We start from the raw sequence: 24,506 nt of genomic DNA, 5'->3' as shown, positions 1-24,506 counted from the left end.
CGCGCGGGGTGCCTGACGGCAGAAGGAGCGGAGCGGGAGGAGGGAGGACAACAAAGGCCGGAGGGGCCGCGGTGGCGGCGGGCGCGGGGCGGCGGGGCCGGCGCAGGTGAGGCGGGCGGGGGGGCACGGCCGGGGCCCCGGCAGCGCGGGGCTGCTGCGGCAGCCAGGAACCGGCCCCGCGCGGTACGGCCCGTCCTGCGGCCGGAGCTGCGGCGGCCTCGGGCCGGGGTGGCCGGAGGCCGGCAGCGCTGAGGGGCCGGTGGGGCGCCCCGGGCAGGGCCGGGCTGGGAGCGCCCCGGGAGCTGCGGGACGGAGAGGGCAAAGCGCGGGCAGGTGTGCTTAATGTAACGCTTACACTTTTCGGTTACCGTTTTAATTCCGAATTAACCGCTGCTGTCAGACACATTCAAAAGTAACGTACTCTAGAGTTGTAAAACTTGATGAACTTGATATTGCACGCTGCATAATTTTTGGATAGCTAGGATTCGCGTGAGTAAATATTTCTGCTAAAAAAAAGTGTAAAACTTCTTTTGAGGTTAAAAACAATGCAGAGGAAAATGTAGTGCTATGTAATATGTTCTATGCTTATCGTTTTTAACATTAAAAATAAAAGGACCTGAAGGAGTGTAGTCTAACGAAAGCAGCACGTAGTTGGAGGGTAAAAAGGCTTTATTGCTAAGCATAGTTTCTCTGGTACTGAGCCTTAGGTTGCTTTGCTGCTTTGTGGTTCTGTAAAGCTAAATTGATGTGCAGCAGGGCAGCTTGAGGGTTTGCTGAAGTATTTGTAGGTTATTTTAAAATTTATTAAATCAGTTTAAATGCTAAATACCGTGTGCTTAATACAGGTGTGTTGTGCATAGGTTTTCTTAGCCAGTGGAAAAGCAATGAATATACAGCTCAATTATATTAGCTGAGTTCAGTTGCACCTGTTGTGTGCTTACAGTGGAGTTGTTCTTGCCTCATGGATTTGCTGTCTAGGAGAATGCACTGAAAGCTGAGTTTTGTGTCAGCAGCTGTATGACTCCAGCTAATGCCGTGGACTTCAAGGTGTTTCTCCTCTGGTTCTTCTGTGCTATGGGTCATGAGGAGAATTCCTCTGTTGAAAAGGATAGTTAAGGCTTTAGCCATAGGTATAATTAAATTTCACATAATTAATGCAGGTTCAGTGACAGAGCAGTAGTGGAATTCTTAAGAGCACCGTGGTTTTTCTCTGTTGTGCTTTAAAAGCTATTTAAAGCATTCTCTTTGTTTTTTCCTCTTAGCAGGTGGGAAGAATGAAAGGAAGGGGGGATGAAAGGATGTTGAACCTTTTCGCTTGGCTGTATGATGGAAGGAAGCAGGACGGAGAACCTCTGCAATAGATCGTTGGAATGGCTTCAGAGACAAGAGAATGATGCTAAGCCATGGCTCTGGAAACTTTCTAATTGCTTTTCTGCTGCTGAGAAGGCTTTGCCTTGTGGTTCGAAAACGGTAATTTCTGCCTTCTCTCAGAGGATGGTTGGGCTCCCAGTGCAGGGGGGATGGGTGCCTGACTCCAGGGGTGTTACTGGGAAGGAAGAGGAGGCAGCAGTTACCAATGCAGCTGTTCAAAACCTGCCTGGGGATTTAGGGCCTTCAGTTGTGTTCACAGCACTCACACCAGTGTTGATGAGAGCAGGCAAGCTGCTTTGCTTCTCAGGCTTTACTGTCCACAGCTGTTTGGGATAATGCAGCTGGCTGCCTAAGAGGTGTGTAAGGATCTTCTGGGGAGCTCTGCCAAGTTATTGCTGAAGAGTAGAGTAGGGAGGTCATGCTTCCAATTTATCTGTTTAGTTTGGAGACAAATTTGGTTCTCTGAATTATTGTTGCTATGTAGTAGCTACAGCAGTTGTGGATACTATTCTTCAAAATGTCTTTATTTTTCCTTGTTTCCATTTCTTTAAATGTTCCTTTTCTGTAATGTACATAATTCTATTCATTTAAGAGGTAAAGGGCTAAGGATTAGAAGGAGTAGTACATCACATTTAGGTACTTGAGCAAGCAAGCTGCAGCTGTTAAGTAACGCTCATTCAGACACATTTAATCTGACTAAGAAAAGACATAAGAGAAACAGCTGAGCATGTTGCTGTTTCCATGTGTTGGGGGTTAGGAAGGGAGCTGCCATAAAAATCTGGAGTTCAGTATATAAATTAGTTCCAGACAGAGTTTTGGCAGAGTTTACCTTCATGAGATGTAGTATCAAGTAGAGAGGAATGAGTAATTAATTATTCATTCATGTGTAGGGAATGCATTAAATTCAATTTAGAAAATAAAAGTTGTTCAGAAGTTTTGTAGCAGTGTTCTGTCCAGATACCTCTACTGACCTTGATTATTCTGTGCTTCTTTTAACCTTGCTTGGTTTTCACTGCTGACATGTAAAAAAGTCTGTGCCTTTTTACATCTTGATATCTTAAATCAGAGTAGATAAAAACCACTTAGTTTTTGTGAAACTATAGCATAGTTTGCCCTCTGCTATATTATGTGCTTGATGTAATTTCTAATTTTTTAGGTCATACCTTTTCAATACATTACTTTCATAATTTTAATACAATTTAAAAATCTTTATTTGAACTAAAATATGATTACTTACATATCTGTAAGTTGTGAAGCTTTGTCATATCAGTATGTACTTGTTCTTAAAAGAGATAAGGATCTCTCAGCCTTAGTGTAACAGTTTTTTGCTTTTCTGATTCTGTTTCATAGACTTGCTGCTATTTGGCTTATAGCTCTTTGGGTTTGTTGCTTCCAAAATCCACTGATACCAGTATACCTAGGGCTGGCACATGTAATTGATATGGTTCTCTTAATATTTTACATGTTCAGTCAGTAAGGTAATAGCAGTCATAAAGATAGCACTTTAAATGTAGAATTACAGTAGTCTAAAAATACATGCGTTTTACCCTTTAAAATTATTGTTTTATTCATGTACCTGAAGGTAACTTAACTTTCATTTTCCAGAAAGATTACATGGAGAACAAGAAAGCTGCTGTAGAATTGAAGGATGCTTCATCTCCTCATGCTGGCTCTAAATTGTTTCCAGCAGTGCCGCTTCCCGATGTTCATCCTCTTCAGCAACAGCAATTACAGCTTTCCCCTGGCCCCAAAGTAAGCTGCTGTGCTCATGGCTCTGACTCTTCTTGTGCTCCACAAATGCATTGTGGTGGTGGTGGTGGTGGTGGGAACCTGATTCACCCTGGCACAATATTAGACTCAAAAAGCACTGGGACGATAACTTGTCAAGTAGGGTCAGGATTTGCTTATCAGTCTGGATCTTCACTGAAGAACCCTCCAGCTAGAAGCAATTTGGCAGGAATTTCCAGTGAGTTCTCTGGCATGTGCGTAGAAAACAGTGTATCTTCCTGTCAGCATCTGGCCTGTTGTGGAAAACTCCATTTCCAGCCCTGTCATGGTAATGTGCACAAACTGCATCAGTTCCCAGCCCTGCCGAGCTGCCCATCCTCTGGCTACTTCCCCTGTCCCGAGTTCACCAGTGGGGCTGCGGGGCACTTGGATGAGCACATTGCACAGCCGGAGCTGCCGCCACGCGTCTGCGCCAACCCTCTGCACCTAAACGTGGTGCCCCCCGTGTGTCTGAAGGGCTCTCACTACTGCACTGACTGCTTGAGCAAGGTTTGTACGCTCCACCTTTCTCCTTCCTTAGTGCTACGTGTGGAAATTGTGACTTGAGCAAAACACCAGCTCCTGTGGGAGCAGCGTGCATCCCCCTTGTTGGTGATGCACAGTTCAAATGTGCAGACAGCCTTTTTGAATCTGAGCTCTCTTCTGAGGTAACATTCAGTGCAATGGGAAGACAAAGGAGCTATCACAATGTTCTGCCTACAGGGGATCTGTAATGTATTTGAGTGGAGTTTTAACTTCTTTCAAATCTAGTCATCTCTTCTTTACAGCTCCAATTAAACTTTTCCGTGGTAGGGATTCTGAGAAAAGACTAACAGCAGTTAGGATATACCCTTGGGCAGCTGATCAATAAAGAGCCATTTGTAAGTCAGGTGATGTCTTACACTACAAGGACATTCTAGTCTTCGTTTGGTTTGATACATCTTAGTTCAGTCTTCCCAAATTTGTAACATACTTTAGTACCACTTTAGTAAAATTCAGAACTTGTTAGAACTATGCTTGAATATTACTGAGAATTTCTAGTGAAATAATATGCTCAGCTTTATAAGATCTTAAAACTTCTAAGCTGAAGTTTCCAATATAAAAATGAAATGTCACTTTAATGAGCTAAACAGTGAATTCCATATATTTGGAATTCTCATACTTTCTGCATTTCATGTCCAGATTTTGTATACTAGGTCTGATTGTTTTTTTCTTGTTTTTTTTTAAAAGAATACATATTAGTACTAATTAAAGGTGATATGTCTTCATATGTTGAGTGTAGTAGAATCTTTCCTTGCATTTCAAAATCTAAAGCTGAATATGCTGGGATAGGAGGATAGAAGCTTCCTTCATTCCCTCATACTATTGTTAATTAGCTTTGTAAAGCACATCTGAACTGGCATTTGTTGCAGAAGGGAAACCAAGTGTTTCTAGCATGGAATAGCATTTGTTAATATTGTATACTAAATGAACATGTATTCTGAAAAATTTTCTCAACAGCCAACCAGAAACAGCCTAGTTGATGCTGCTAAAATCTGGCCAAATATTCCTCCTCCAAGTGCACAGACTGCACCTGTTCCTATCCCAATCTGTAATGGCTGTGGAACCAAAGGAACAGGAAATGAGAAGAGTTTGATACTGGCAAGCAGCCTTGGCAAATCACCACAGAAATATGGTAAACCACATGCGTTTGAAACTTCCATTTAGTGGATGTTCCCCTTTTAGATACTGTTGTGCAGCAAAAGTTCTCTGAAATTCCACTATTATCTGGAAATTTCCATAAAGTCATAGAAGACTAAACAGTAAAAGAATACCATGTCTCTGTTTTGAAAATTCAGTACTTGATTTTACATGTTTTGACTACTTAGCTATCTTTCTGTATTGTTTATGTAGAGCTTTGATTATCCTATTACTGTTTTTAATGTTTTAAGAACTAGAAAAAGTAATTCTGCAGACTTGGAAGCTATTTTGTTCTAGTGACACGTAAAGAAATTCTTTGGCCATATTTGAAAAGTATTTTCATAGTCTAATGTCTATTGTCACTCCATATGCAGTAATGGTGTAACTTTAATAATTACAGTAGAGCTTTCGCAAGTGTTCTTAAGAGGAAAATGCTGTGTGAGATAATTGTGTGGTCTTCTGACAATGTTAGTACTTCAACTACAAAATCATATCTAGTATAAAAGTTATAAAAGTCACAGACTACTAAGAAATTGATTGTTCTACTGTTACTTGAAAGCTACATCCACTTTAAGGTTTTTAATGTGAGACACCCCAATCAAGTGTCTTTTTCCAAATGCAATTCCAGTGAATTTTTTGGGTAACTAACCAACATACACACAAACAATTATGATTGTCAGGTGTGCCTTATTTTAAATCCTCAGGCAACATTAATTTGCAGCATGTTTTTGAACTGTGAGGATTCTGTGTCATTCCTCATGTTTCAAGTTGTTTTGTGGGGATGGAATAGTTGTATAATGTTAGGTGAAACCCCAGCTTAGCCTGCAATAGCAAAAACTCTATAGTTCACTCTCCTGAGTTGTAGGATACTTTGTGTTAGTTCTGTATTGCCTTGGTTTTCTGTAATCACATCATAGTGTTGGTCATCTCATCCAGTTTTGTTTAGATTTCTTATCTAATCCACAGTGTAAATTTGAACAGCATCCATGTTTTACTTCTGTCACTGATACAGCACCAAGTGTTACACAGCTTCAGACAGTTTTTTGTGGCATTTGGTGATTTATTTTTTTTTTGAATGCATTACTTGATTGAGAGCTTAAAAGTAAAGTCAAAGTTGTCTTGTGTCTTTATCCTAATCTGACAGTGACTAAGTTTTTGTTTAAGATTGATGGTTTGTTGGATTCCCTAAGAAAGTAAAACTGAACTTGCATTCATGGGCATGTTGTTCATAAGGCTTCCCATGTGCCAAGATCATACTATGCTAAGTTTAACATGTTCAGTATTTGGAGATAAAAATGAGCCATGTTCTTACTCCTGCACAGGGTCCCCGGAAGTTGCAATAACAGGCCAGGTTCTGGAAAACTTGCCCCCCATTGGAGTCTTCTGGGATATTGAAAACTGCTCAGTTCCCACTGGCCGTTCAGCTATAGCAGTTGTGCAGAGGATTCGGGAGAAGTTTTTTAAAGGTCACAGAGAGGCAGAATTCATCTGTGTGTGTGACATTAGTAAAGAAAATAAAGAAGTTATTCAGGAGCTAAACAACTGCCAGGTATCCAGCCAGCACCAGCTTGGTGTTCTTGCTTGAGAATTTTTGTGCTTTGATTGTGCCAAGATTGATTCACATTCATTAAAGCTTTGTTTGCTTCTGTGGGTTTAGTGCATCTTTAGTTTATGGGTGGGGTCTCTAATGCTAATTTCTTTTATTTTTGCTGCTGTGATAGTTTTTAAAAGTGAATCTGCATTCTGTTATCTGTAGATAACTGGTTTAGCTTCAGTTTTAATGTTCACAAGAGTGTCTTTATCACATCCAGTAAAATGTGGTGGTGGAGTTTTTGTTATCCTTCAAATCTGTGACCAAATTATTAACCTGAAAGAACTATGATTCTGTAAAATTAACTTTTCTACTTTGTTAGTGAATACTGTGCTGATTTTTAAGGACACCTGTAGATTAGTGGTATTTGGAGCACCTTTAACACTACATATATTTTTCATCTATACCTTCTGCTTTTCAGTATTTTTTATAGCTTTTTGTCTGGTTTCTGTATCAGAAATTTCCACTCTTTAATTTGCAGATATGATAACAGCTTGACAGTTTCTTGGAATGTTTTTGAGGTGTATGAATTGTGATCCTTAACGCAGAACAGCAAAAGTCACCCCAAAGACATTGCTGAACAACTAGGGTTGAAGTTTAGTGCTCACAGGACCGATTTTGATACCTATGTGCTCTATTCCATGCATGTGTGCATTAATTTACCTAAATTAAAAGTGCATGTGAGATCTTGTATTTCATCTTTTTTTAATTCCATTGAAGTAAGCACAGTTCACATTGAAGCTTTTCTTCAGAGTGTATCTATGTATTTCCACAGGTGACTGTTGCACACATAAACGCTACAGCCAAGAATGCTGCTGATGACAAACTCAGACAGAGTCTGAGGAGATTTGCTGATACACACACTGCACCTGCCACTGTGGTTCTTGTGTCAAGTAAGTGTTTGTGGTACTCAGCTACAGTTCTGCCTTCAGTTCCTCTCTTCCATAGTATTTTTAGATATGGCGCTATTTTGATTTCCAGAAGTGGTGTTTAGAACCAGCTTTAACTGAACTGCTGAAGAATTCTTAATGTCAGTGGCAGCAAAGAAAAAGCAGGGACAGTAAGATGAGAACTTGGCTCAGTTGAGTCACTGTTATGATTTGATGCCTTTTTGAGTGTTGGTAGGTATGTGTGTGACTACTGTCTAAAGTTAGCTTCAGCAGGAAGCTCATAAATTAAAACTCATGGAGTTGTATTTATGGTCTGGAAGTTTTTAATTCTCATAGCAGCATGTTCTATATTATACAGTTAAATCTGCAATCCATTCAGCTATTGAATTGCCATGTGTTGGCCTTGGGTTTGTCCCTAAAGCTAAACAAATGTTTGTTACAGAATTACCCAGTACCAGTCCAATGCCCTGCTGATGAATTGATAAAAGCTGCTGTTAAAAGGAAGCCCTTGTCTGGAGACTGAATGTGAACTGCTGATTTAAATAATGTCTGAGAAGCCTTGTAGCTGTTGGTGCTTTTTCCTTGGAAATTTACAATGAGAAATAGAACTTGAGTGAGATTTATGGGATTTTTCCTTCAATCATATTTTTTAGATTTTTTTCAAGTGTTTCCTTGCCTATTTCATTTTTTTTCCCTGCAGCGGATGTGAACTTTGCTTTGGAACTCAGTGACCTGAGACATCGACATGGTTTCCGAATCATTTTGGTACATAAAAACCAAGCTTCAGAAGCACTCCTACATCATGCCCATGAACTTATTTGTTTTGAGGAATTTATTTCAGACTTGCCACCAAGGTTACCACTGAAAATGCCGGTAAAGATTTTAATTCTTGATGCAAAAGACATTTCCAAGTGTCAAATAGCAGGTTTTCTTGTAATTTAGGAGGAGAGCAGGCTGAAATTGTGTGTGTTAATTATGATGGTGAATGATGCCTGCTGTGTATTTGGCCACTGTCTGTATTTCAGTTATTACCATGTGAATGTTTGCTTTCTGCTTTCAGGCAGGAAGAATTAAATACTAAATGAGAAAGTAGTTAACTAAAAAGTGAAATAGTAAAGGCACATTTTTGCCAATAAATGTTTTATCAGACAATGTATCTTAAAATCTTTCCCTTGCAGAAAGTTTGAGTAAGAACTCAGTTGTGCATTAAGACATCTTAGTGATGCATTCTTAAGTTTTGAGTGACTATGCCTCTTCTTGGGTTTTTACCTTCCTTGGTGATGCCCTCTGGCTATGTTGTGGTGTCTTTGTACAGCACTTGTGACTTTTTCTTTCTTGAAATAACTTCCTGACCTATGCTTTCACAGGCATGTATGGGAGTTACAGGTTATTGGATAGTTAACAACGGTGCTTTCTCATCTGGAGAACTGATCAGCTATTGATCCATTGGTCAGGGACTCTGTAGTCTATTCTAACTTTAAATTATATTGGAGATAGAAGTTTGGGGCTCTGCCTTGGTATGAGTTTTTCAAACAAATTGAGTGCTGCAAAAGGAGTGACTTGGTGATGGGCTGGGGTGGTGGGAGGGGGACATGGTCACCAGAACCAGTGTTAGAACTACTGGTTTTGAACCAGGGAGTGTTCTGGTATAATCAAATTTAAATCTTCCTCCCTTTTAACAGGCTTGTCATACACTGTTATATGTCTATAATCTGCCAACAAACAGAGACAGCAAAAGTGTCAGTAATCGCCTGAGGCGTTTGTCAGACAACTGTGGAGGGAAGGTGCTGAGCATTTCTGGAAGCAGTGCAATTCTCCGCTTCTTAAACCAGGAAAGTGCGGAACGGGCTCGGAAGCGAATGGAAAATGAAGATGTTTTTGGTAACAGGATTGTAGTGTCTTTCACTCCCAAAAACAAAGAACTCAATGAAACAAAAAGCTCCAGCTTTGTGGGGACTGACAAGGTCAAGTCTCCCAAAAAAATTAACAAGAACACGAAGCTGTGCCTCCTCAACAAGGACTCAAATGATCAGTCTGCTGGTACCAAAGCCTCTGCTGGGAGAGGATTCCAGATTCATGGATCTGTCATCAAACCCACAAATGTCAAAAGTTTACAGGTATTGTTGTTCTACCTTGTTCCATATTCTTGTTTTTCCTTGTGTTCTGAGGATTGCTTTTGTTACTGCTTTAACTTGTCAGTCCTAATAAATGAATAACTGTAATGTGTGGTGACATTCCTGAATGAGAGCTGTGTTCATCTGCTTGGGAAGCAGACAATTAGTGTGAGGGTGATTGTTGTTCCCCCTACCTGCCACATTTTGTCAGTTTGGAAATACTGCTGGTACTTGCTCTCAAATTCTAGCTACTTTTGCACTAGTGATGAGTAACACCTAGGGTGATCCATTTTGCTTGTTTTGAGGAGAAGTAGGGTTAGACCTACAGTGTAGCAAAATGTTTCAGGTAATTAACAGTTTACTGTCTTTTGCTATAGAAAATCAAAAATTCTTTGATATGAAATACACTATCAAAGAAAAAATGGTCAGTCATTGAGCCTTCCCTCAGAAAGAAAGCCTCTGGCAAGGGATGTCTGGTGCTTTTATGCTGACCTTTTATCTGTTTCCTACAGGAGCTGTGCCGCCTTGAATCAAAGAACATCAATAGAAATACTGAAAACCAGCAAGAACGTTTAAGAGATCAAATTCCTTCTCCTCAGAGTAACTCCAATGCAACGGTTTCTGTGTCTCTGGCAACCAAAAAAATGGGAGCAGGAGAATCATCCTCTAAAAATAGTCAGAAGTATGTTTAAAATTTAAAAAAAAAAGATGTTGATGCTAGTTACATATTTTTTAATGTAAATTCTGCAACATATAATGTTTTTTCTTTTTCTTACATATATTTGAAAATAGAAAAGAGACCTCTGCTTCCAGGAGCATTACCAATTCCCCTGTAGATAAAAAAGATAAAGATGAAACTGTGTTTCAGGTCAGCTATCCCTCTGCTTTCAGTAAGCTGACTGCCTCAAGACAGCTCAGTCCTTTGCTCATGTCTCAGAGTTGCTGGTCATCTCGGTAAGTGTCTATCTTGGGAGTGAGACTTCACCAGTACATACATTGATTACTCACAGCTGATTTGCTAGTGCTGGGATTTGTTTTGCCTGCACACATGTATTGAGAAAATCCCTTCTAAGTGCTGTATTTATGCACTTGACCTGTATCTATTATCTGATTTTGGGATGTTTATATCAGAATTGTGCAGTTGCTTCAGCTCATAAATGTTTTTATTTTACCCAGGAGTATGTCTCCCAACCTTTCAAATAGATCATCTCCACTCACATTCAATATAGTGAATCATACCAGTGGTACAGACTGCCCTGATCCCTTTGCAAATGGTGCAGATATTCAGATAAGCAACATAGATTACAGATTGTCCAGAAAAGAGTTGCAGCAAAATTTACAAGAAGTCTTCTCAAGACATGGCAAGGTAAAGGCTCAAATTCTTTCATCTGTTTTTTAATTAGTTCCTGTTTATGTATTTAGGGGTGTTTACAGTTTTAGGTTCAGGTGAGCAGAAAGAGCAGGACTTGAAAACCGTGTTGAAAGGATGGGTTATGGGTCTTTTTTTTTTCCTTTAAAAAGACCAGATAACAACTTGTACTAGGTTTTTAATTTGTGTGTGGTCTTCATAGACCTGGTATTCTGAAGTTTGTATATAAAATTCTTACTAAGTGGCTCATTAGTATGTATGGATGAGACTCAAGATTTAACAGCGTAACCTTTTTAAGCTGTAATGCTGAATTCCTAATGTCAGCTTAAAAATAACAGTAAAAACTATTTTGAGTCAAAAGTGATCAAAAGCAGGGGAAGTGTGAATTGGTAAAAAGCAATTATGGAAGGTGAGGTCAGTGATCCTATTTCTGTCTGATCTGTGGATGACATTTTTCTGGCATAATCTTTACATGGGAAGAAGATGCTTGTGTTAATGAAATAGCATAGGCTTGTCTTAGTTCAGGATCACTGGACCAGGATCAATGTTTGCATTGCCCTGATGGCTGTGGTTCATCACACTCCCTTCCCTTTTGTTGTATTTGGCTCTTGGCCAAAACAAGACTGCTCTAGTGGTGACTTGCCTTGGGGTTAATGTTTTGGTGTAAATGTCTGAGGTGTTTTCTTCCTCTCAGGTAAAAAGTGTGGAGCTCAGTCCCCACACAGACTACCAGCTGAAGGCTATGGTTCAGATGGAAAATCTGCAGGAGGCCATCAGTGCTGTCAACAGTCTGCACAGATACAAAATTGGCAGTAAGAGGATTCAGGTCTCATTAGCAACAGGAGCTGCTAGTAAATCACTTTCTCTACTTAGGTAATAAGCACTTTGGTATCTTCTTAATTGTCCTAGCATGTATTAGTAGCTGAGAGAAGATCTAAAATGCTGCTTAAAGGGATAATAGGAAAGTAAAGTAAAATCTGCTGTATGATCTGATGAATGTGTTAGATACATCTAGGCTGGTGTTTGGTTCAGCATTTCTGCACTGCTTGTATTCTAAGTTCTGTCTGGAGACTCTAGGTCTCTGGTTTAAGAGGGTTTAATAGCTGCACTACTATTCTTGCATAATACTGATATACCTTTGTCTTAATTTGTGCAGCTGAGTTAAGATTACACTGGGCATATTTATTTCTTTATTATTCCAAGAAAGTGTGTATGAATTTAGTTTTTGATGTTGGGTACATAGTTGGAAACAATAACAGCATTTCATTTGCTACATGGAATATGCTACAATTTAGAGTACTGGTGCTAATGAGAACACAATTTTTTTTCTGACTGAAAGCATTGGGGAAAAAGTTGTCATCACTTATTCACAGAATGAAACTTGTGCTTGGACTGTATTCTACAATTATGTACTACTTGCCATTGTATAATTTACAGCTTTATTTCATTCTTGCCTGTTCAAAGTTTGCAATGTAGTGACCAGGCCGGTAACTTCTAATGATGCAGCTTTCATGTTGCATTTTTTAGATGCTCAGATTTTAGTACCACCTATGAAAGATGCAACTCCTTCAGAGACATGACCTGATGAATTAGCAGAAATGTTACTACTTGCAGTCCCTGATCTAAAATGACAACTTTTGTAGTGCTGGAATGGAAGGGAATGCACTTTGTCCTTTTTTATTTATAGTTCATAAATTGCATCTGTAAATATCCTGCTAATTTAGGCTGGAGTCTACTAATAACAGATTAATTTTGTGCTAATGCTACAAAACTTCTCTTACAGCTCAGAAGCAATGTCTATTCTGCAGGATGCACCTGCTTGTTGCTTGCCTGTGTTCAAATTCACAGAAATCTATGAAAAAAAGTAAGTTCCTGGTGGCTACCTCTCCAGTGCTTCAAAAAAAACCTGATCATGTATGATTGTTTGCAGTGACTTAGAGTAGCAGAGTGGAGAATTGACCTTTTGTCCTTAGGTGCTGCAGCATATTTTATACACAGAAGCAATGATGGCAAAACTGGCCTGTTTTAGAGGGTTCTACTTTCAGTATTATACTCAATTTTTCTGCATTGGTTAAATGGTTAATTACCTTCATGTTTTGCATTGAGTAGTTTCTAGGATATTCCTGTTTATTAAACAAAGAAGATAGCCTTTGTTTTTGCCTTACCTGTCTTTATAAAGTGCCTTTATGTCAATCTCTCCCTTTCAGGTTTGGCCGTAAGTTAATTGTCTCAGACCTGTACAAACTCACGGACACCGTGGCCATCCGTGACCAGGGGAGTGGGAGGCTCGTGTGTCTCCTGCCCAGCAGCCAAGCCAGGCAGAGTCCCTTGGGGTCTTCACAGTCACACGATGGCTCCTCAGCAAACTGTAGTCCAATAATATTTGAAGAGTTGGAATATCACGAGCCTGTTTGTAAGCAGCATTGCCTGAATAAAGACTTTATGTAAGCTGTGTATAAAATACTCTAAATCTTACAGATATTTGAACAGCATTTAGTGTACCAGTATAAAGTCGAGGTGTGTGTTCTCATAATGTGCTCTAGTAACTCCTCATATGTTTACAAGTCTGTAAGGCAGAGAATATTGTGATGAGCCAGTGGATTTTCTAGGCAGTTTTCATGGGCTGCTGTGTCCAGAGAAGATGATTTTGTTCTAGCACAGCTGCCAGGATTGAATGGAAGCTGGAAGGTTCCCTGTGTTCCTCTGGTTATGTTGGAGGGTTATACATGCTAGAGATTTCTATTACCTGAATTTCATTATGTAATTGTGGCTGATCATTCTTTGTCCTCCAGCTATATTTAGTAAGTGATTCATAGTGAGCTGCAGGTTTCTTGAAGCCATGTATTTAGTTTTTTGTTTAATTCAACAGCTGCCAGGTTGTGCTAGTAGAGCAGTCATTAGGTGTTCATTGTTAACTGACTAGTATGTGCTGCTAAAAGTTAATTTGAAAGTTTTAATAGGTAATAAAAATATGGTCTTCTAAATGTTATTTCTGGAAATTTGCTGTAACACTTTTACTTCTGGGGAAAAAATTACGAAAGTTGCTTGTAGTGTGCTACCAGTGCTATTGTCACTAATAGCAGTGTATTACATACATATGGTGTAATATTTACTGTCTGTGTGAGCACAGATACTATGTTAAAGCTGTGTATAGAGTAAGCATAAAAACCTGAACCTCTTGTTTTTGCAGTGAACATGAGTTTGATCCAGATTCTTATAGAATTCCTTTTGTGGTTTTGTCTCTGAAGACATTTGCTCCCCAAGTTCACAGTCTTCTACAGACACATGAGGGTACTGTGCCTTTACTAAGGTAGAGTATTTTAATTTCTGTTTTAGTAAGGTCTGATAGGTTGAAGACTTAAAACTTTTTGGGAATTACCTGTTGTATATAAACTTAGTTCTTACATAAAATTATATCCTTTGTAGCAAATGAATATACTATGAAGTGATCACTTTTAAAATTCTTGTTTAGGAAAAACAGCACACTTACTTAAAATACGCATTTTGTGAGGATTTCTGTATTGTCAGGAAGTTGAAATCCCTTACTTACGAATTGTCTTAATGTTTTTAGGACAATTATTATAGTGATATTTTAGCGTATAATGAAAGCTTTTATTTTCCTCCATAGTTTTCCTGATTGTTACATGTCAGAGTTCAATGATCTTGAAATGGTGCCAGAAGGCCAAGGTGGTGTTCCCTTAGAACATCTGATTACCTGTGTTCCTGGAGTTAACATTGCCACTGCCCAAAATGGCATTAAAGTTATCAAATGGATACATAACAAACCACCACCTCCTACTGCAGGTAAATATTTCTGTTTAAAACTTTTTCTCTTTTTTTAATGCTTAACAATTAAGCTAATAAGTTCTGCAAATAAAATAAGCATGTATACTTGTTAAATTTTTTATAAGGAGAAACTTTCACCTGGAATGTTCATACTTATTTTCTCCTATGCTGTAGCTTCAATCCATAAGTGAAGTTCAATGTTTAGTGGAAGAATACTTCTGAAATGTTACAGTAATGACTTTTGTTTGTAGATCCTTGGCTTCTGCGTTCCAAGAGCCCTGTAGGTAATCCCCAGCTCATTCAGTTCAGTCGAGAAGTGATAGATCTGCTCAAAAGCCAGCCGTCCTGTGTCATCCCTGTCAGCAAATTCATCCCAACCTACCATCACCACTTTGCAAAGCAATGCCGAGTGTCTGACTACGGCTATTCCAAATTAATGGAGCTGCTGGAAGCAGTGCCTCATGTACTGCAGGTAAGTGATGTGGTACTGGCCACTCTGACCTGGGGAACTGTAGCTGCAGCCATCTGGATTCCTGTTTGCTATTGTAGAATAGATGCTGGGCAATTACCTAGTGCCCTTTGAAAGAGCTGGTTGACTGAACCTTGGTGGGTGTGTTCTTTTTTGGCCTGCTGTTTCCATGCCCACCCTTTCAAAACAGCTCCTGGGGAAACCTCAGGAATAAGGTTTGAAGCTGCTCTTAACCTATGATTGGTGCTTGGGTAAAAGTTTTTAATTGTGCTGTGTGCAGCATAAGAACACTGCAACTGCTGAATGCTCATGAGATGGGCGGAGATGTATAGACTGTGGCTTGAAGGGATTTCTGTGAGAAAGAAGTCATGTGACCTTATTACAAAACCCCTGTGGTCACGTTCACTTACAGCTTTGAACAGCAGTTGGTTGTAGGATTTTTAAATAACCAATGCAAATGTGCAGATATTGCAGTAGCACTCATGGATGATGTATTGAATTTCTCAAGGGTATAGTTCTTAGTACAGGAAGTGGGTGGCCTCATGAGGCTGCCATTTCTGATGCTGTCTCTATTACATTCCTTCTCTAGCCTACCTATATTAATATTGGCTTTTAAATACCTTTTACTGAGGGTGCTGGATGTGAGTGACCAAATCCAGTTTTCTTTCAGATTCTTGGCATGGGCTCCAAACGCTTGTTAACACTAACGCACAGAGCTCAGGTGAAGCGCTTCACTCAAGATCTACTGAAGCTGCTCAAATCCCAGGCCAGTAAGCAAGTTATTGTGAGGGAATTCCTGCAGGCTTATCACTGGTAAGTTACCCTAATGAAACAAGAACAAATGTGCAGGACATGTCTATTAATGTGATTTTAATACCCAGTGCAAGAGGGGTCAGCACTTAAAATCTCAGTACATAACTGTGGCCACTACATTGCCTTTTCATTGCAGTTTGGAAGTTCACACTTCTAATGAAAACAAAAATTAAAAGCTCTCTGCTGTAGTTTATTCCTTCCTTTAGTACTTTAGGCTTGTTTAACTTCATCGGGGTTGGAAATGGATTATTGTATTTCATTAGTTCTCTTTGAAGAACAGTAAAGGGAAAACTTATTGATACGCTTTCTTCAGAAGGAAATACAAAATGAATGGATTAAATGCCAGGAATTACTTCTACTACTTTAACTGGATCTAGCAGTGGCAAAAATGAGTAATACCGGTCTGGAACATACTGTTCTATTCTAAAAAGAAGGGTTTTATTTGGGTTTTTTAAAAACCAAGATTGATGCTTTCTTGAATAGGAAGATATAAAATAATAGTTATGTGCTTTGAGCAAACCATTGCATCTTAGAGCTACCTGTGAATCTACTTTTGCATGTGTGCTGTTGTAAATCATGTGCCAACAGCTTCTTGGGAGCGTACTTTTCCTATTTCCACTCTTGGCAAAAATACATTATTGCTTGTTATAAATCTACTTAATGTAGAGTCAGCTCTGGCCACTTGTTGAATAAGAGTGTTTGTGAAGTGTCCTTGCTTCTGAGAGGTTTTGGTTGGAGAAGTGAGAAGAGTAAAATACATTTTCATATATTGCACAGTATTGGGAAGCTTAATATGATGCTTTCCAGGAGATGATCTCTGCCTTCTCTTGAGACCTGCTCTTGTTTAAAAGAGCATATGGCTGTAACTATTAAGCAAATACTGACTATTAGAAGTGTAGCCAGCTGGAGCTGTATACACAGGACAATTACATTTTTCCTAAAGCACTTAAAACCACTGCTTGATATATACAGGTCTTTGTTAAACTGATTGTTCACATGACATTAAATCTTACTTCTCTGGCTAGAATGGATTTCTAGTTTCCCTTTGTTTTTCAGGATAGTATTATCACCAATGTGGAAATTGTCCTTATGTTTCTTAGTATTTGAGGCTTACTTTCTCAACTCTCCAAAAATTTTTTCTGCTTACAGAGTATGCATTAATATTTGTATTGCACACAATTTTTTAAACTTTCAGGTGTTTCTCTAAGGATTGGGATGTTACTGAGTATGGAGTGTGTGAACTGGCTGATATAATATCAGAAATTCCAGATACAACCATCTGTTTGTCGCAGCAAGACAATGAGATGGTGATTTGTATTCCTAAAAGAGGTATGTCCATGAAACTTTCTTGTGCTGTTTCTAAATAGATTGACTATTCTACAGCTTAGTAACTCAAATATGCAGTGACTTTGGTTTTTTCATAATTGCGTTTCTACCTTTATAACTAAGTTGCTAAGTTCTAGCAAATCAAGAATGTCATTCTTTGAACACTTAGAACAGACAGGAAAACAGGTGGCAGGAAACATGAAATAATGCTACTACTTCTGCATGTAGTTGTGCTTTCTGTGGAATCATTAGACAGTGGATTGTTTCTGTACAGGAAAAAATACCCACATATTTGGCTATTTAAAAAACCTGCTAAAGGCCTGGTAAGTTTGCACTTCTTTGGACTATTTTGGACTTTGAAACATGTAAGCCTGGTAAAGGCCTCCGTGTAGAAGAAAAGAGTGACATGGTCACTTACATGATTGTGCTGAAAGCCAGCCACTTGTGTTTGGTGATTGCATTGTTGCATTTCATGAGTGTGTTGGGATGTAGCTCTTGCTTTGTTATTTTTTAATTTTAGAACGTACCCAGGAGGAAATTGAAAGAACCAAGCAGTTTTCCAAGGAGGTGGTGGATCTGCTGCGGCACCAGCCCCATTTTCGAATGCCCTTCAATAAATTTATTCCTTGCTACCACCACCACTTTGGGCGCCAGTGCAAACTCGCTTACTATGGGTTTACAAAACTACTTGAACTCTTTGAAGCCATACCAGATGTCTTACTTGTAAGTTCCAAAATCATAAGCTGGACCAAAGCATTTTTCTGGAATGTATACAACTGTTTCAGAAGGGGTTGTATTTCTCAAACTTTGGTATGAGTTACAAACTCGGCACCTGTAATGTTTAGAAGCTGTATTTAAGGAAATCTTAATGCTATTTTGGTAAAATGGTCTGTGATTTTGAGCACATTCAGGAGGCCGTTTGTTAACAAACTCAAAATTCAGTGTCTCAAAATTGGAGGTTTTGTTATAATTGTGCTGAATTTGCTTTAAAAAAGTTAACTTATTTTGGTGCTTTTGTTGTATTTCAGAAGTTACATGGTTTCATTTGCTGTACAAGCAGCTTTTGAGGTGGCTGTGTCCTGATACAAGGCAAATGCCCACCTGCAGGCCCTGAGTTTGAGCAGCAGCTCACACTGCTCATCCAGGCTCATCAATCACTGAGCAAAGTGTCACTTGTGTTCTGTAGGTACTGGAGTGTGGGGAGGAGAAGATTCTCACCCTGACGGAGGTGGAGCAGGTGAAGGCAGTGGCTGCCCAGTTTGTGAAGCTGCTGCGGGCACAGAAGGACAATTCCCTGCTGCTGGCGGATCTGCTGCCCGAGTACAGCAAAACCTTCGGCTACGCCCTGCGCCTGCACGACTTCGACGTCAGCTCTGTGCCAGCCCTCATGCAGAAACTCTGCCACGTTGTAAAGGTAACCTTTTGGCCCTGGCAGTTATCCCTCTGGGGTGTGCAGAGGGTTGTGTTAAGGGGTTTTCTGTTTCACAGGACATGGCTTAGTACAAGTAATGAGATGTAGTTTCTGGACTACCATGTTAAGTTGGTAAGGGGAAATTCCAAAAGGGTATTAAATGCAGTTTCTGTATTCCTATGGTGTTCTCTCTTACTCTGTAACCTTGCAGCATCCTCTGGGAATATTAATATTTATTTAGCAAATAGTAAGTAAAAAATTCTATTCTAGTACTTTTTTCAACAGTCCAAATTGATTTTTTTTCCCTTGCCTCTCTTCTGACTATGAAAAAGTTTTTTGATAACTGTAGTAGTTTTAATTTTTCTAATGCTTTCAATTCCTTTACTTTTGTCTTTTTTAGCTGTGGTTTGAGACTTTGACTCTGAATGTAAATATATAGGGGGTCTTCTATGCCAGTGGGAAAGAGGTTGCAATTACATGGATATGGGCATGTTGGTTTAGTTACTTCGGTTTTCCTGACTTAGCAGCTGGTTTTAGACTGGAGTTTAGTCAGGACCAACTGGCTTGTAACAAAGAATGAGATCATACCTACCAGTGGACAGAAACAGCTGTACAGGTCTTGTATATTTAAAATAAATATTTTCACGTAATAAGGTACTTGATTTTATGTGGTTTTGGCTAGGGGAATATCAGATACAGCTATGCTCAAATAAACCCCAGATATACATCTTATTTATAAATCAATCTCTTCTGTGTCCCTAACTTCTTTCCCAATTAATTTTTCTAGGTGGTTGACACAGAATCTGGCAAGCAAATTCAGCTGATAAACAGAAAATCTCTGCGGACTCTGACTGCCCAGTTGCTGGTCTTGCTGATGTCCTGGGATGGAACATCCTTGCTCTCAGTTGAGCAGCTTAAGCAACATTATGAAACAGTCCACAGTACTTCACTTAATCCATGTGAATATGGATTTATGACCTTAACTGAACTCCTGAAGAGTCTGCCTTACTTGGTTGAGGTATGTAAGCTCTTGCCTTTCTGATGTGTTTGAAAAGCCGTTGTATCTAGAGACTTTGGAAGTGTGTGCTCTAATTCTTCTTCTCTCTTTTTCTGCTAGGTTTTTACCAATGGTGCAACAGAAGAATATGTCAAGCTTACAAATCTGTATGTTTTTGCAAAGAATGTGAGGTCCTTACTTCACACCTACCATTACCAGCAAATTTTTCTTCACGAGTTCCCAGTAGCATACAGCAAATACACAGGAGAAGTGCTGCAGCCTAAAGCATATGGATGCAATAATTTAGAAGAGCTCTTGGGAGCAATTCCACAGGTGTGAAGAACTCAGTTTTGCACAATTACATTCAGATTTCTGCGTGGATTCAAGTACTTAAACAACCACAGTTGCTCTCAGTTGGTGTGAATTACTGGAATAATTACCTTCTTCAGGGAAGCTCATACTAGCTGTATTTTTAATACACTTCTGAGAAATATGGAAAAGAAAAAGAGAATAAGCCAGCACACATGCTTTGGTTAAATTTTGCTTAAGAACTGTTCCTAGTAAGGCTGTGAACACCCCTGGCATCTCTGAATGAGAGAATTGATTTTCTGTCTGTGTGAATGAATGGTTGTACAGTACTGAATCCTCATTTTGATCAGAGTGCATTATTGGGTTTGGGAGAGGAATTCTGGGACCTTGTCAGAAGTGCCATATTCTTGTCATCCACATATCCTAGGTGCTGTGGGATAATTTTGTGACCAAGTTTGTGGCTATCATATTTCCTTTAAGCCAATTTTTCTGAAGAGTGACAAAAAGGAATTTTTCAACTCCATGTTTAAACATTTTAGTTTCATTAATATGTATTTAGTATACTTTCTGGCAGTACAGTTTGCCTTTGGTATCAATTACTTTGAGCCTTTACATGGGTAGTGTAGTACAAATTAGCAATGTGATTTAATTTACTGTTGGAAATCATGTCAGTGCAAAGCTGGATGAAAGGCAGTGAGCAAATACTTTGAGCTTAGCATGTGCTGATGTTCAATTCTGCTTCTGTCTTAACAGGTGGTCTGGATTAAAGGACATGGCCATAAGAGAATCGTAGTCCTGAAGAATGATATGAAAAGTAAGCTGTTTCAATTTTGAGCAGTATCTTAGTTTTCTTTTATATTTTTTACGAGGCAGCTTGAGTTAACTATCCAAATTAACTTGCCTTTTTGTAGCTCGTTTTAGCTCACCTAGTTTTCCCCCTGCTGATCATGTAGATGATCATGGAAATCAACTTGCTGACAATAATGGACATATTATGGAGACCCAAGGATCCACTTCATCAATGGAACTAAATCTAGGAAGGCCTAGCAATGGTAATGCAAAATTGGTTTATATAAGAAACTTATTCTCTTAGGGGAAATAAGCAGAGTAATTGAAGCAGCATGGACAAAGGTGAGTTAGTAAATCTGAACTTGTGTAAATATGCATTTTGGCTCAAAAGCTTGTTGAAGTTCTCAGAGTCTGTGGTTAGGTTTGTGTCCTGAGCTGCTTGTCTATCAATGTGTGTGTGTGTATATATGTATATATAGAGGGAGAAAGCTTCTGGGTACTCCTTCCCTGGGATTTGGTGGAAATTTAAGTCTACAGACATGAAGCTAATGAGAGAAGGGGGGTCAGCTTCTGCTAGCAGTGGCTCCTGTATTCTGATGAGAATTAGATTCTCCTGATGCAGTAAATGAATCTGAGATGGATTAGCATTAATTAAATTAGTTTGGTGTTAGTATTTCAAATAGAGCATAGTTCTTAAATCCTCAGATTTGCATCTGGAGACTTTATATTTACCTGTGACAGTAGTGGCACCTTCACAGCTTACAGATGATCTGAAAGATGTTCCCTTATTTTTGTAGTTTCTAATCAAACAGAACAAGAACTTCTTTGCCTCACAAACACATCTCCTGTTGATCTCCTGTGTGAGCCAGTACCTTCTTGCCTGCCATCCCCTCAGCTGAGACCTGATCCTGTGGTTCTTGAGTCTGCAGACCTCATTCAGTTTGAGGAACGCCCTGCACCCCTCCCAGGTAAGAGCTTGCCTCCCCTTGTTGCTTCACATCAGGCTGATGAGTTCTATTTAAGTATTCTGTTGCCTAACAGCAGAGAAATACTTTTTTTTTATAAAAACAGAGCGTCAGTAAATTGAGTTGTCTTATTTATTTTAGAGATAATGATTTTAACAGAAGAAGAAAAACAGAGAATTGTAACCACAGCTGAAGAAAAGCTGATCTCTGGTTCTGTGGTGTCTGACACCACAGAGAATGCTTCAGTGCCTCCCTGTCAGTCCTCTGAAACCCAAGTAAACAAAGAAGCAACAGACAGCCCAGCCAAAAAGCAACTCAAAAACAAGGTCAAATTGGCAGCAAACTTCTCACTTGCACCTGTAACCAAGCTTTAACTCTTTCTTTTTAGTGTGAAAGACAAATACCTATGGACTGTGCACAAATTAAAGCTGTTTGCTAGCCCATGTGTATTTTAATGGAAAACCTAGAGGAATTAATTTGTATTTAATGTATTCTGTGAAGATTTTGTTCCTTTTACACTGAACACAGCTGTTAGCAGAGCAGATTTTTTTCTATTATTTTGAAAAAAAATCTGGCTTTTGTTAAATTATTCTTGAATTTTACAGTTTTTCATAAATGTGTTCAGTAAAAGCAAAATATTACTTCAACAAACATGGAACAGATTTTATTTTCTTTAAGCCTTGTTGGTGATGTAATCATACATGTAGCATATTGTATTCTATAGGCTGTTGCTTACTGGTATTGTTTCAGACAGTATTAATGAAATGCATGATTTGTCTTTCAAAAGCCTGTTGAGAAATTTTAACTCGCTGACCTGGGGTGACAAAAGTGAGGGGAGCTGATTGTCCTCCAGAGGGGAAACTTGTTCTCTGACCTTTCAGATGACTTGTAACTGCATTGGAAATTCTTGTCTTAAGATGTCTGTAGAAGGTTACGTGGGTCTTGTGTAAAACTTGTTTTAAATGTTTTTTTTGCTGTAGCTTTCAGTTCCATTTAGGAGCTTTCTAGGACACTGATGCTTTAAGCTTCCCTCATATTTAGTTTGTCTGGCATGGGTTTGGTTAAGGAAAAGACTGTCTTGATGTCATGAGTGTAAGATACAGACACACACATTTTCATTGTGTCTAGAAATGAAGTTAGGAAGATTCTGATATTTCTGAAATATGCATCTAATGCATAAATTACAGATATGGAGTGGGTCTTATTAAAGTGGTTGGTGATGGAAGGTATTGATGCTATTTCCACCTGTAAGGAAAGTTCTAGCTACATGTGGAAATGCTAAGGTTGTTCTGCTTAACCTTGGTTTCTATTTTTAAGCATGTTCAGTAAAAGGGAAGCTTGTTCTTTGATGTGCTGTCTTTTAGCTGTGTCTGTTTTTATTCTAAGACTTACTCCTAGTGTTGGCAGCTTTTTGAATTTGTGGTATCTTGTGTTGGCTTTTGCAAGGGCCAGCTTTGGGAGAGAGGCTAAGTCAGTGGATGACCTTAACTCTAGTTAGCAGAACTGTCCAGTGTGTGAGACTTTCTACCCATTCTGGGTAACCATGGCATTTACAATGGGTTGTATTTGCCAGGCAGCAAATAAATGCTTGTAGTATTGAAAGAACCTATACTAGAAGTTTTCCACTGGCCAACTGAGTATTTTTTTAGGTGGGTTATATTGTAATATGCATGAGATGGAACACAGGCTCTAATTTTTCAGCCAGCAGCAGGAAATGCCACTGAACAATGGCTATGGACAGAATTTTACTAGTCAGATTTTGTTATAAAATCTTTTATATTTAGGCAAGTATTACCAGTAGTGAGTTTATAGCCATTGTAAGTGCAAAGAAACACTGGGATGTTCTTCTGAGCATTATGGCACAGTATTTTGAGTCCACAGTAAACCTCTACAGACATACTGCTATAGAAGAGGAAATTTAGAAGTAAGTTTTCTTGGAATGTTTTTAGTGAGTTAAGGTGAAAGCAGATTTTCTTGCATTTAACTTTTTGGATAGGGAATGACAGTGATCAGTCTAGATCTTTGTTTCAGAAGAGAATGCATTGGAGAAGAGACCAGCCTGAAATTGTATTTTCATGAGATGCAGCTACAAGTCATTTGGAGTACTAAAGAAAACCAGGTTTTTGCTTCAGAAGGAAAATACGGTGTTTATCCAAATAACGTGGTGGTTCTACCACATATGGAGGTCAGCATATCTTATCTGGATTCATGTGTGATTCTGCTGAAATTGCTGTTTGAAAGTAATAGAATAATACTTTTGAGAAGTTGTGTTCATAGTGTAACAAAATAGCTAATTGAATTGCAATATATTTTTTTATCCAAAGGGTTAAATGAATGATGTGACTTACAGATTTAAAAGCATTGCAACCATGAAATTGTTTAATTTAGCAAATAAATGTACTACTTCAGATTCATGTTTGTTAAAAGAAAAAATGTCACTGAAGCCCTCAATTTATGCACTATTTTTTTTCCTCGGAATGGGAGAGAGAAGAAAGACTTCTTTTCTTAGCTGTCTACTTTGTTTGGACACTTTCTTTTGTGGCTCAAGTGCTGTTTTGTGTGTTGGGACCAAACAGTTGTCAATAAAATTTTCAAGCAAGCATAACTCTTGTCCTTGTTTCAAGACCTGTGGGAAAAAAAACCCAAACAAACCAACCTGCCCTAGAATGCTTAAGTTGCTGTGTCATGTTAAATTCAATTACTGAGACAGAACAGAGAGCTGGGATTTAGTGAAGCCTAAAGAAACATCTTAAATTCTGGAGAGTGAGGCTTTTCCCAATTTTTGCAATTGAGCTGATGGCAGATGCAGTCAGTGTCTCTTACTGCTCTTCATGCAACATCATGTGTAGGGTTTGTTTT

The 24,506-nt window shown here is 38.9% G+C and overlaps 1 protein-coding gene across 2 annotated transcripts; it reads left to right on the top strand.

Annotated features, from left to right (window-relative positions):
• MARF1 (meiosis regulator and mRNA stability factor 1) lies at positions 1–24,249 on the top strand. Of its 2 annotated transcripts, none has more exons than XM_058849333.1 (27): positions 1–106; positions 1,266–1,470; positions 2,977–3,648; positions 4,639–4,813; positions 6,141–6,367; positions 7,185–7,302; positions 8,000–8,172; positions 8,982–9,416; positions 9,926–10,095; positions 10,206–10,367; positions 10,590–10,779; positions 11,477–11,655; positions 12,566–12,646; positions 12,990–13,226; positions 13,973–14,092; positions 14,411–14,586; positions 14,820–15,040; positions 15,708–15,850; positions 17,046–17,179; positions 17,697–17,899; positions 18,363–18,590; positions 19,375–19,605; positions 19,705–19,917; positions 20,647–20,707; positions 20,805–20,945; positions 21,480–21,650; positions 21,789–24,249. In XM_058849333.1, exons 2-27 carry the CDS (start codon positions 1,324–1,326, stop codon positions 22,019–22,021), a joined length of 5,241 nt encoding a protein of 1,746 aa, XP_058705316.1. In that variant the 5' UTR covers positions 1–106; positions 1,266–1,323; the 3' UTR covers positions 22,022–24,249. The 2 variants fall into 2 exon arrangements, with proteins under 2 accessions (XP_058705316.1, XP_058705315.1); XM_058849332.1 differs by having other exon boundaries at positions 3–106; positions 1,263–1,470.
• The last annotated feature ends 257 nt before the right edge of the window (positions 24,250–24,506 follow it).

Source organism: Poecile atricapillus, chromosome 14 (assembly GCF_030490865.1).
Source record: "Poecile atricapillus isolate bPoeAtr1 chromosome 14, bPoeAtr1.hap1, whole genome shotgun sequence".
Classification (NCBI taxonomy): Eukaryota; Metazoa; Chordata; class Aves; order Passeriformes; family Paridae; genus Poecile; species Poecile atricapillus.
Note: the sequence above shows the minus strand (reverse complement) of the source record. Positions and strands in the feature narration are given on the sequence as shown.

What these genes read in the sequence shown, in the direction of transcription:
- MARF1 (XM_058849333.1), top strand. Translation starts at nt 1,324, where the DNA reads ATGATGGAAGGAAGCAGGACGGAGAACCTCTGCAATAGATCGTTGGAA. An exon ending in GCACTGACTGCTTGAGCAAG is followed by an intron (nt 3,649 to 4,638) that starts GTTTGTACGCTC and finishes TTTTCTCAACAG; the next exon opens with CCAACCAGAAACAGCCTAGT. An exon ending in CACTGTGGTTCTTGTGTCAA is followed by an intron (nt 7,303 to 7,999) that starts GTAAGTGTTTGT and finishes TTTTCCCTGCAG; the next exon opens with CGGATGTGAACTTTGCTTTG.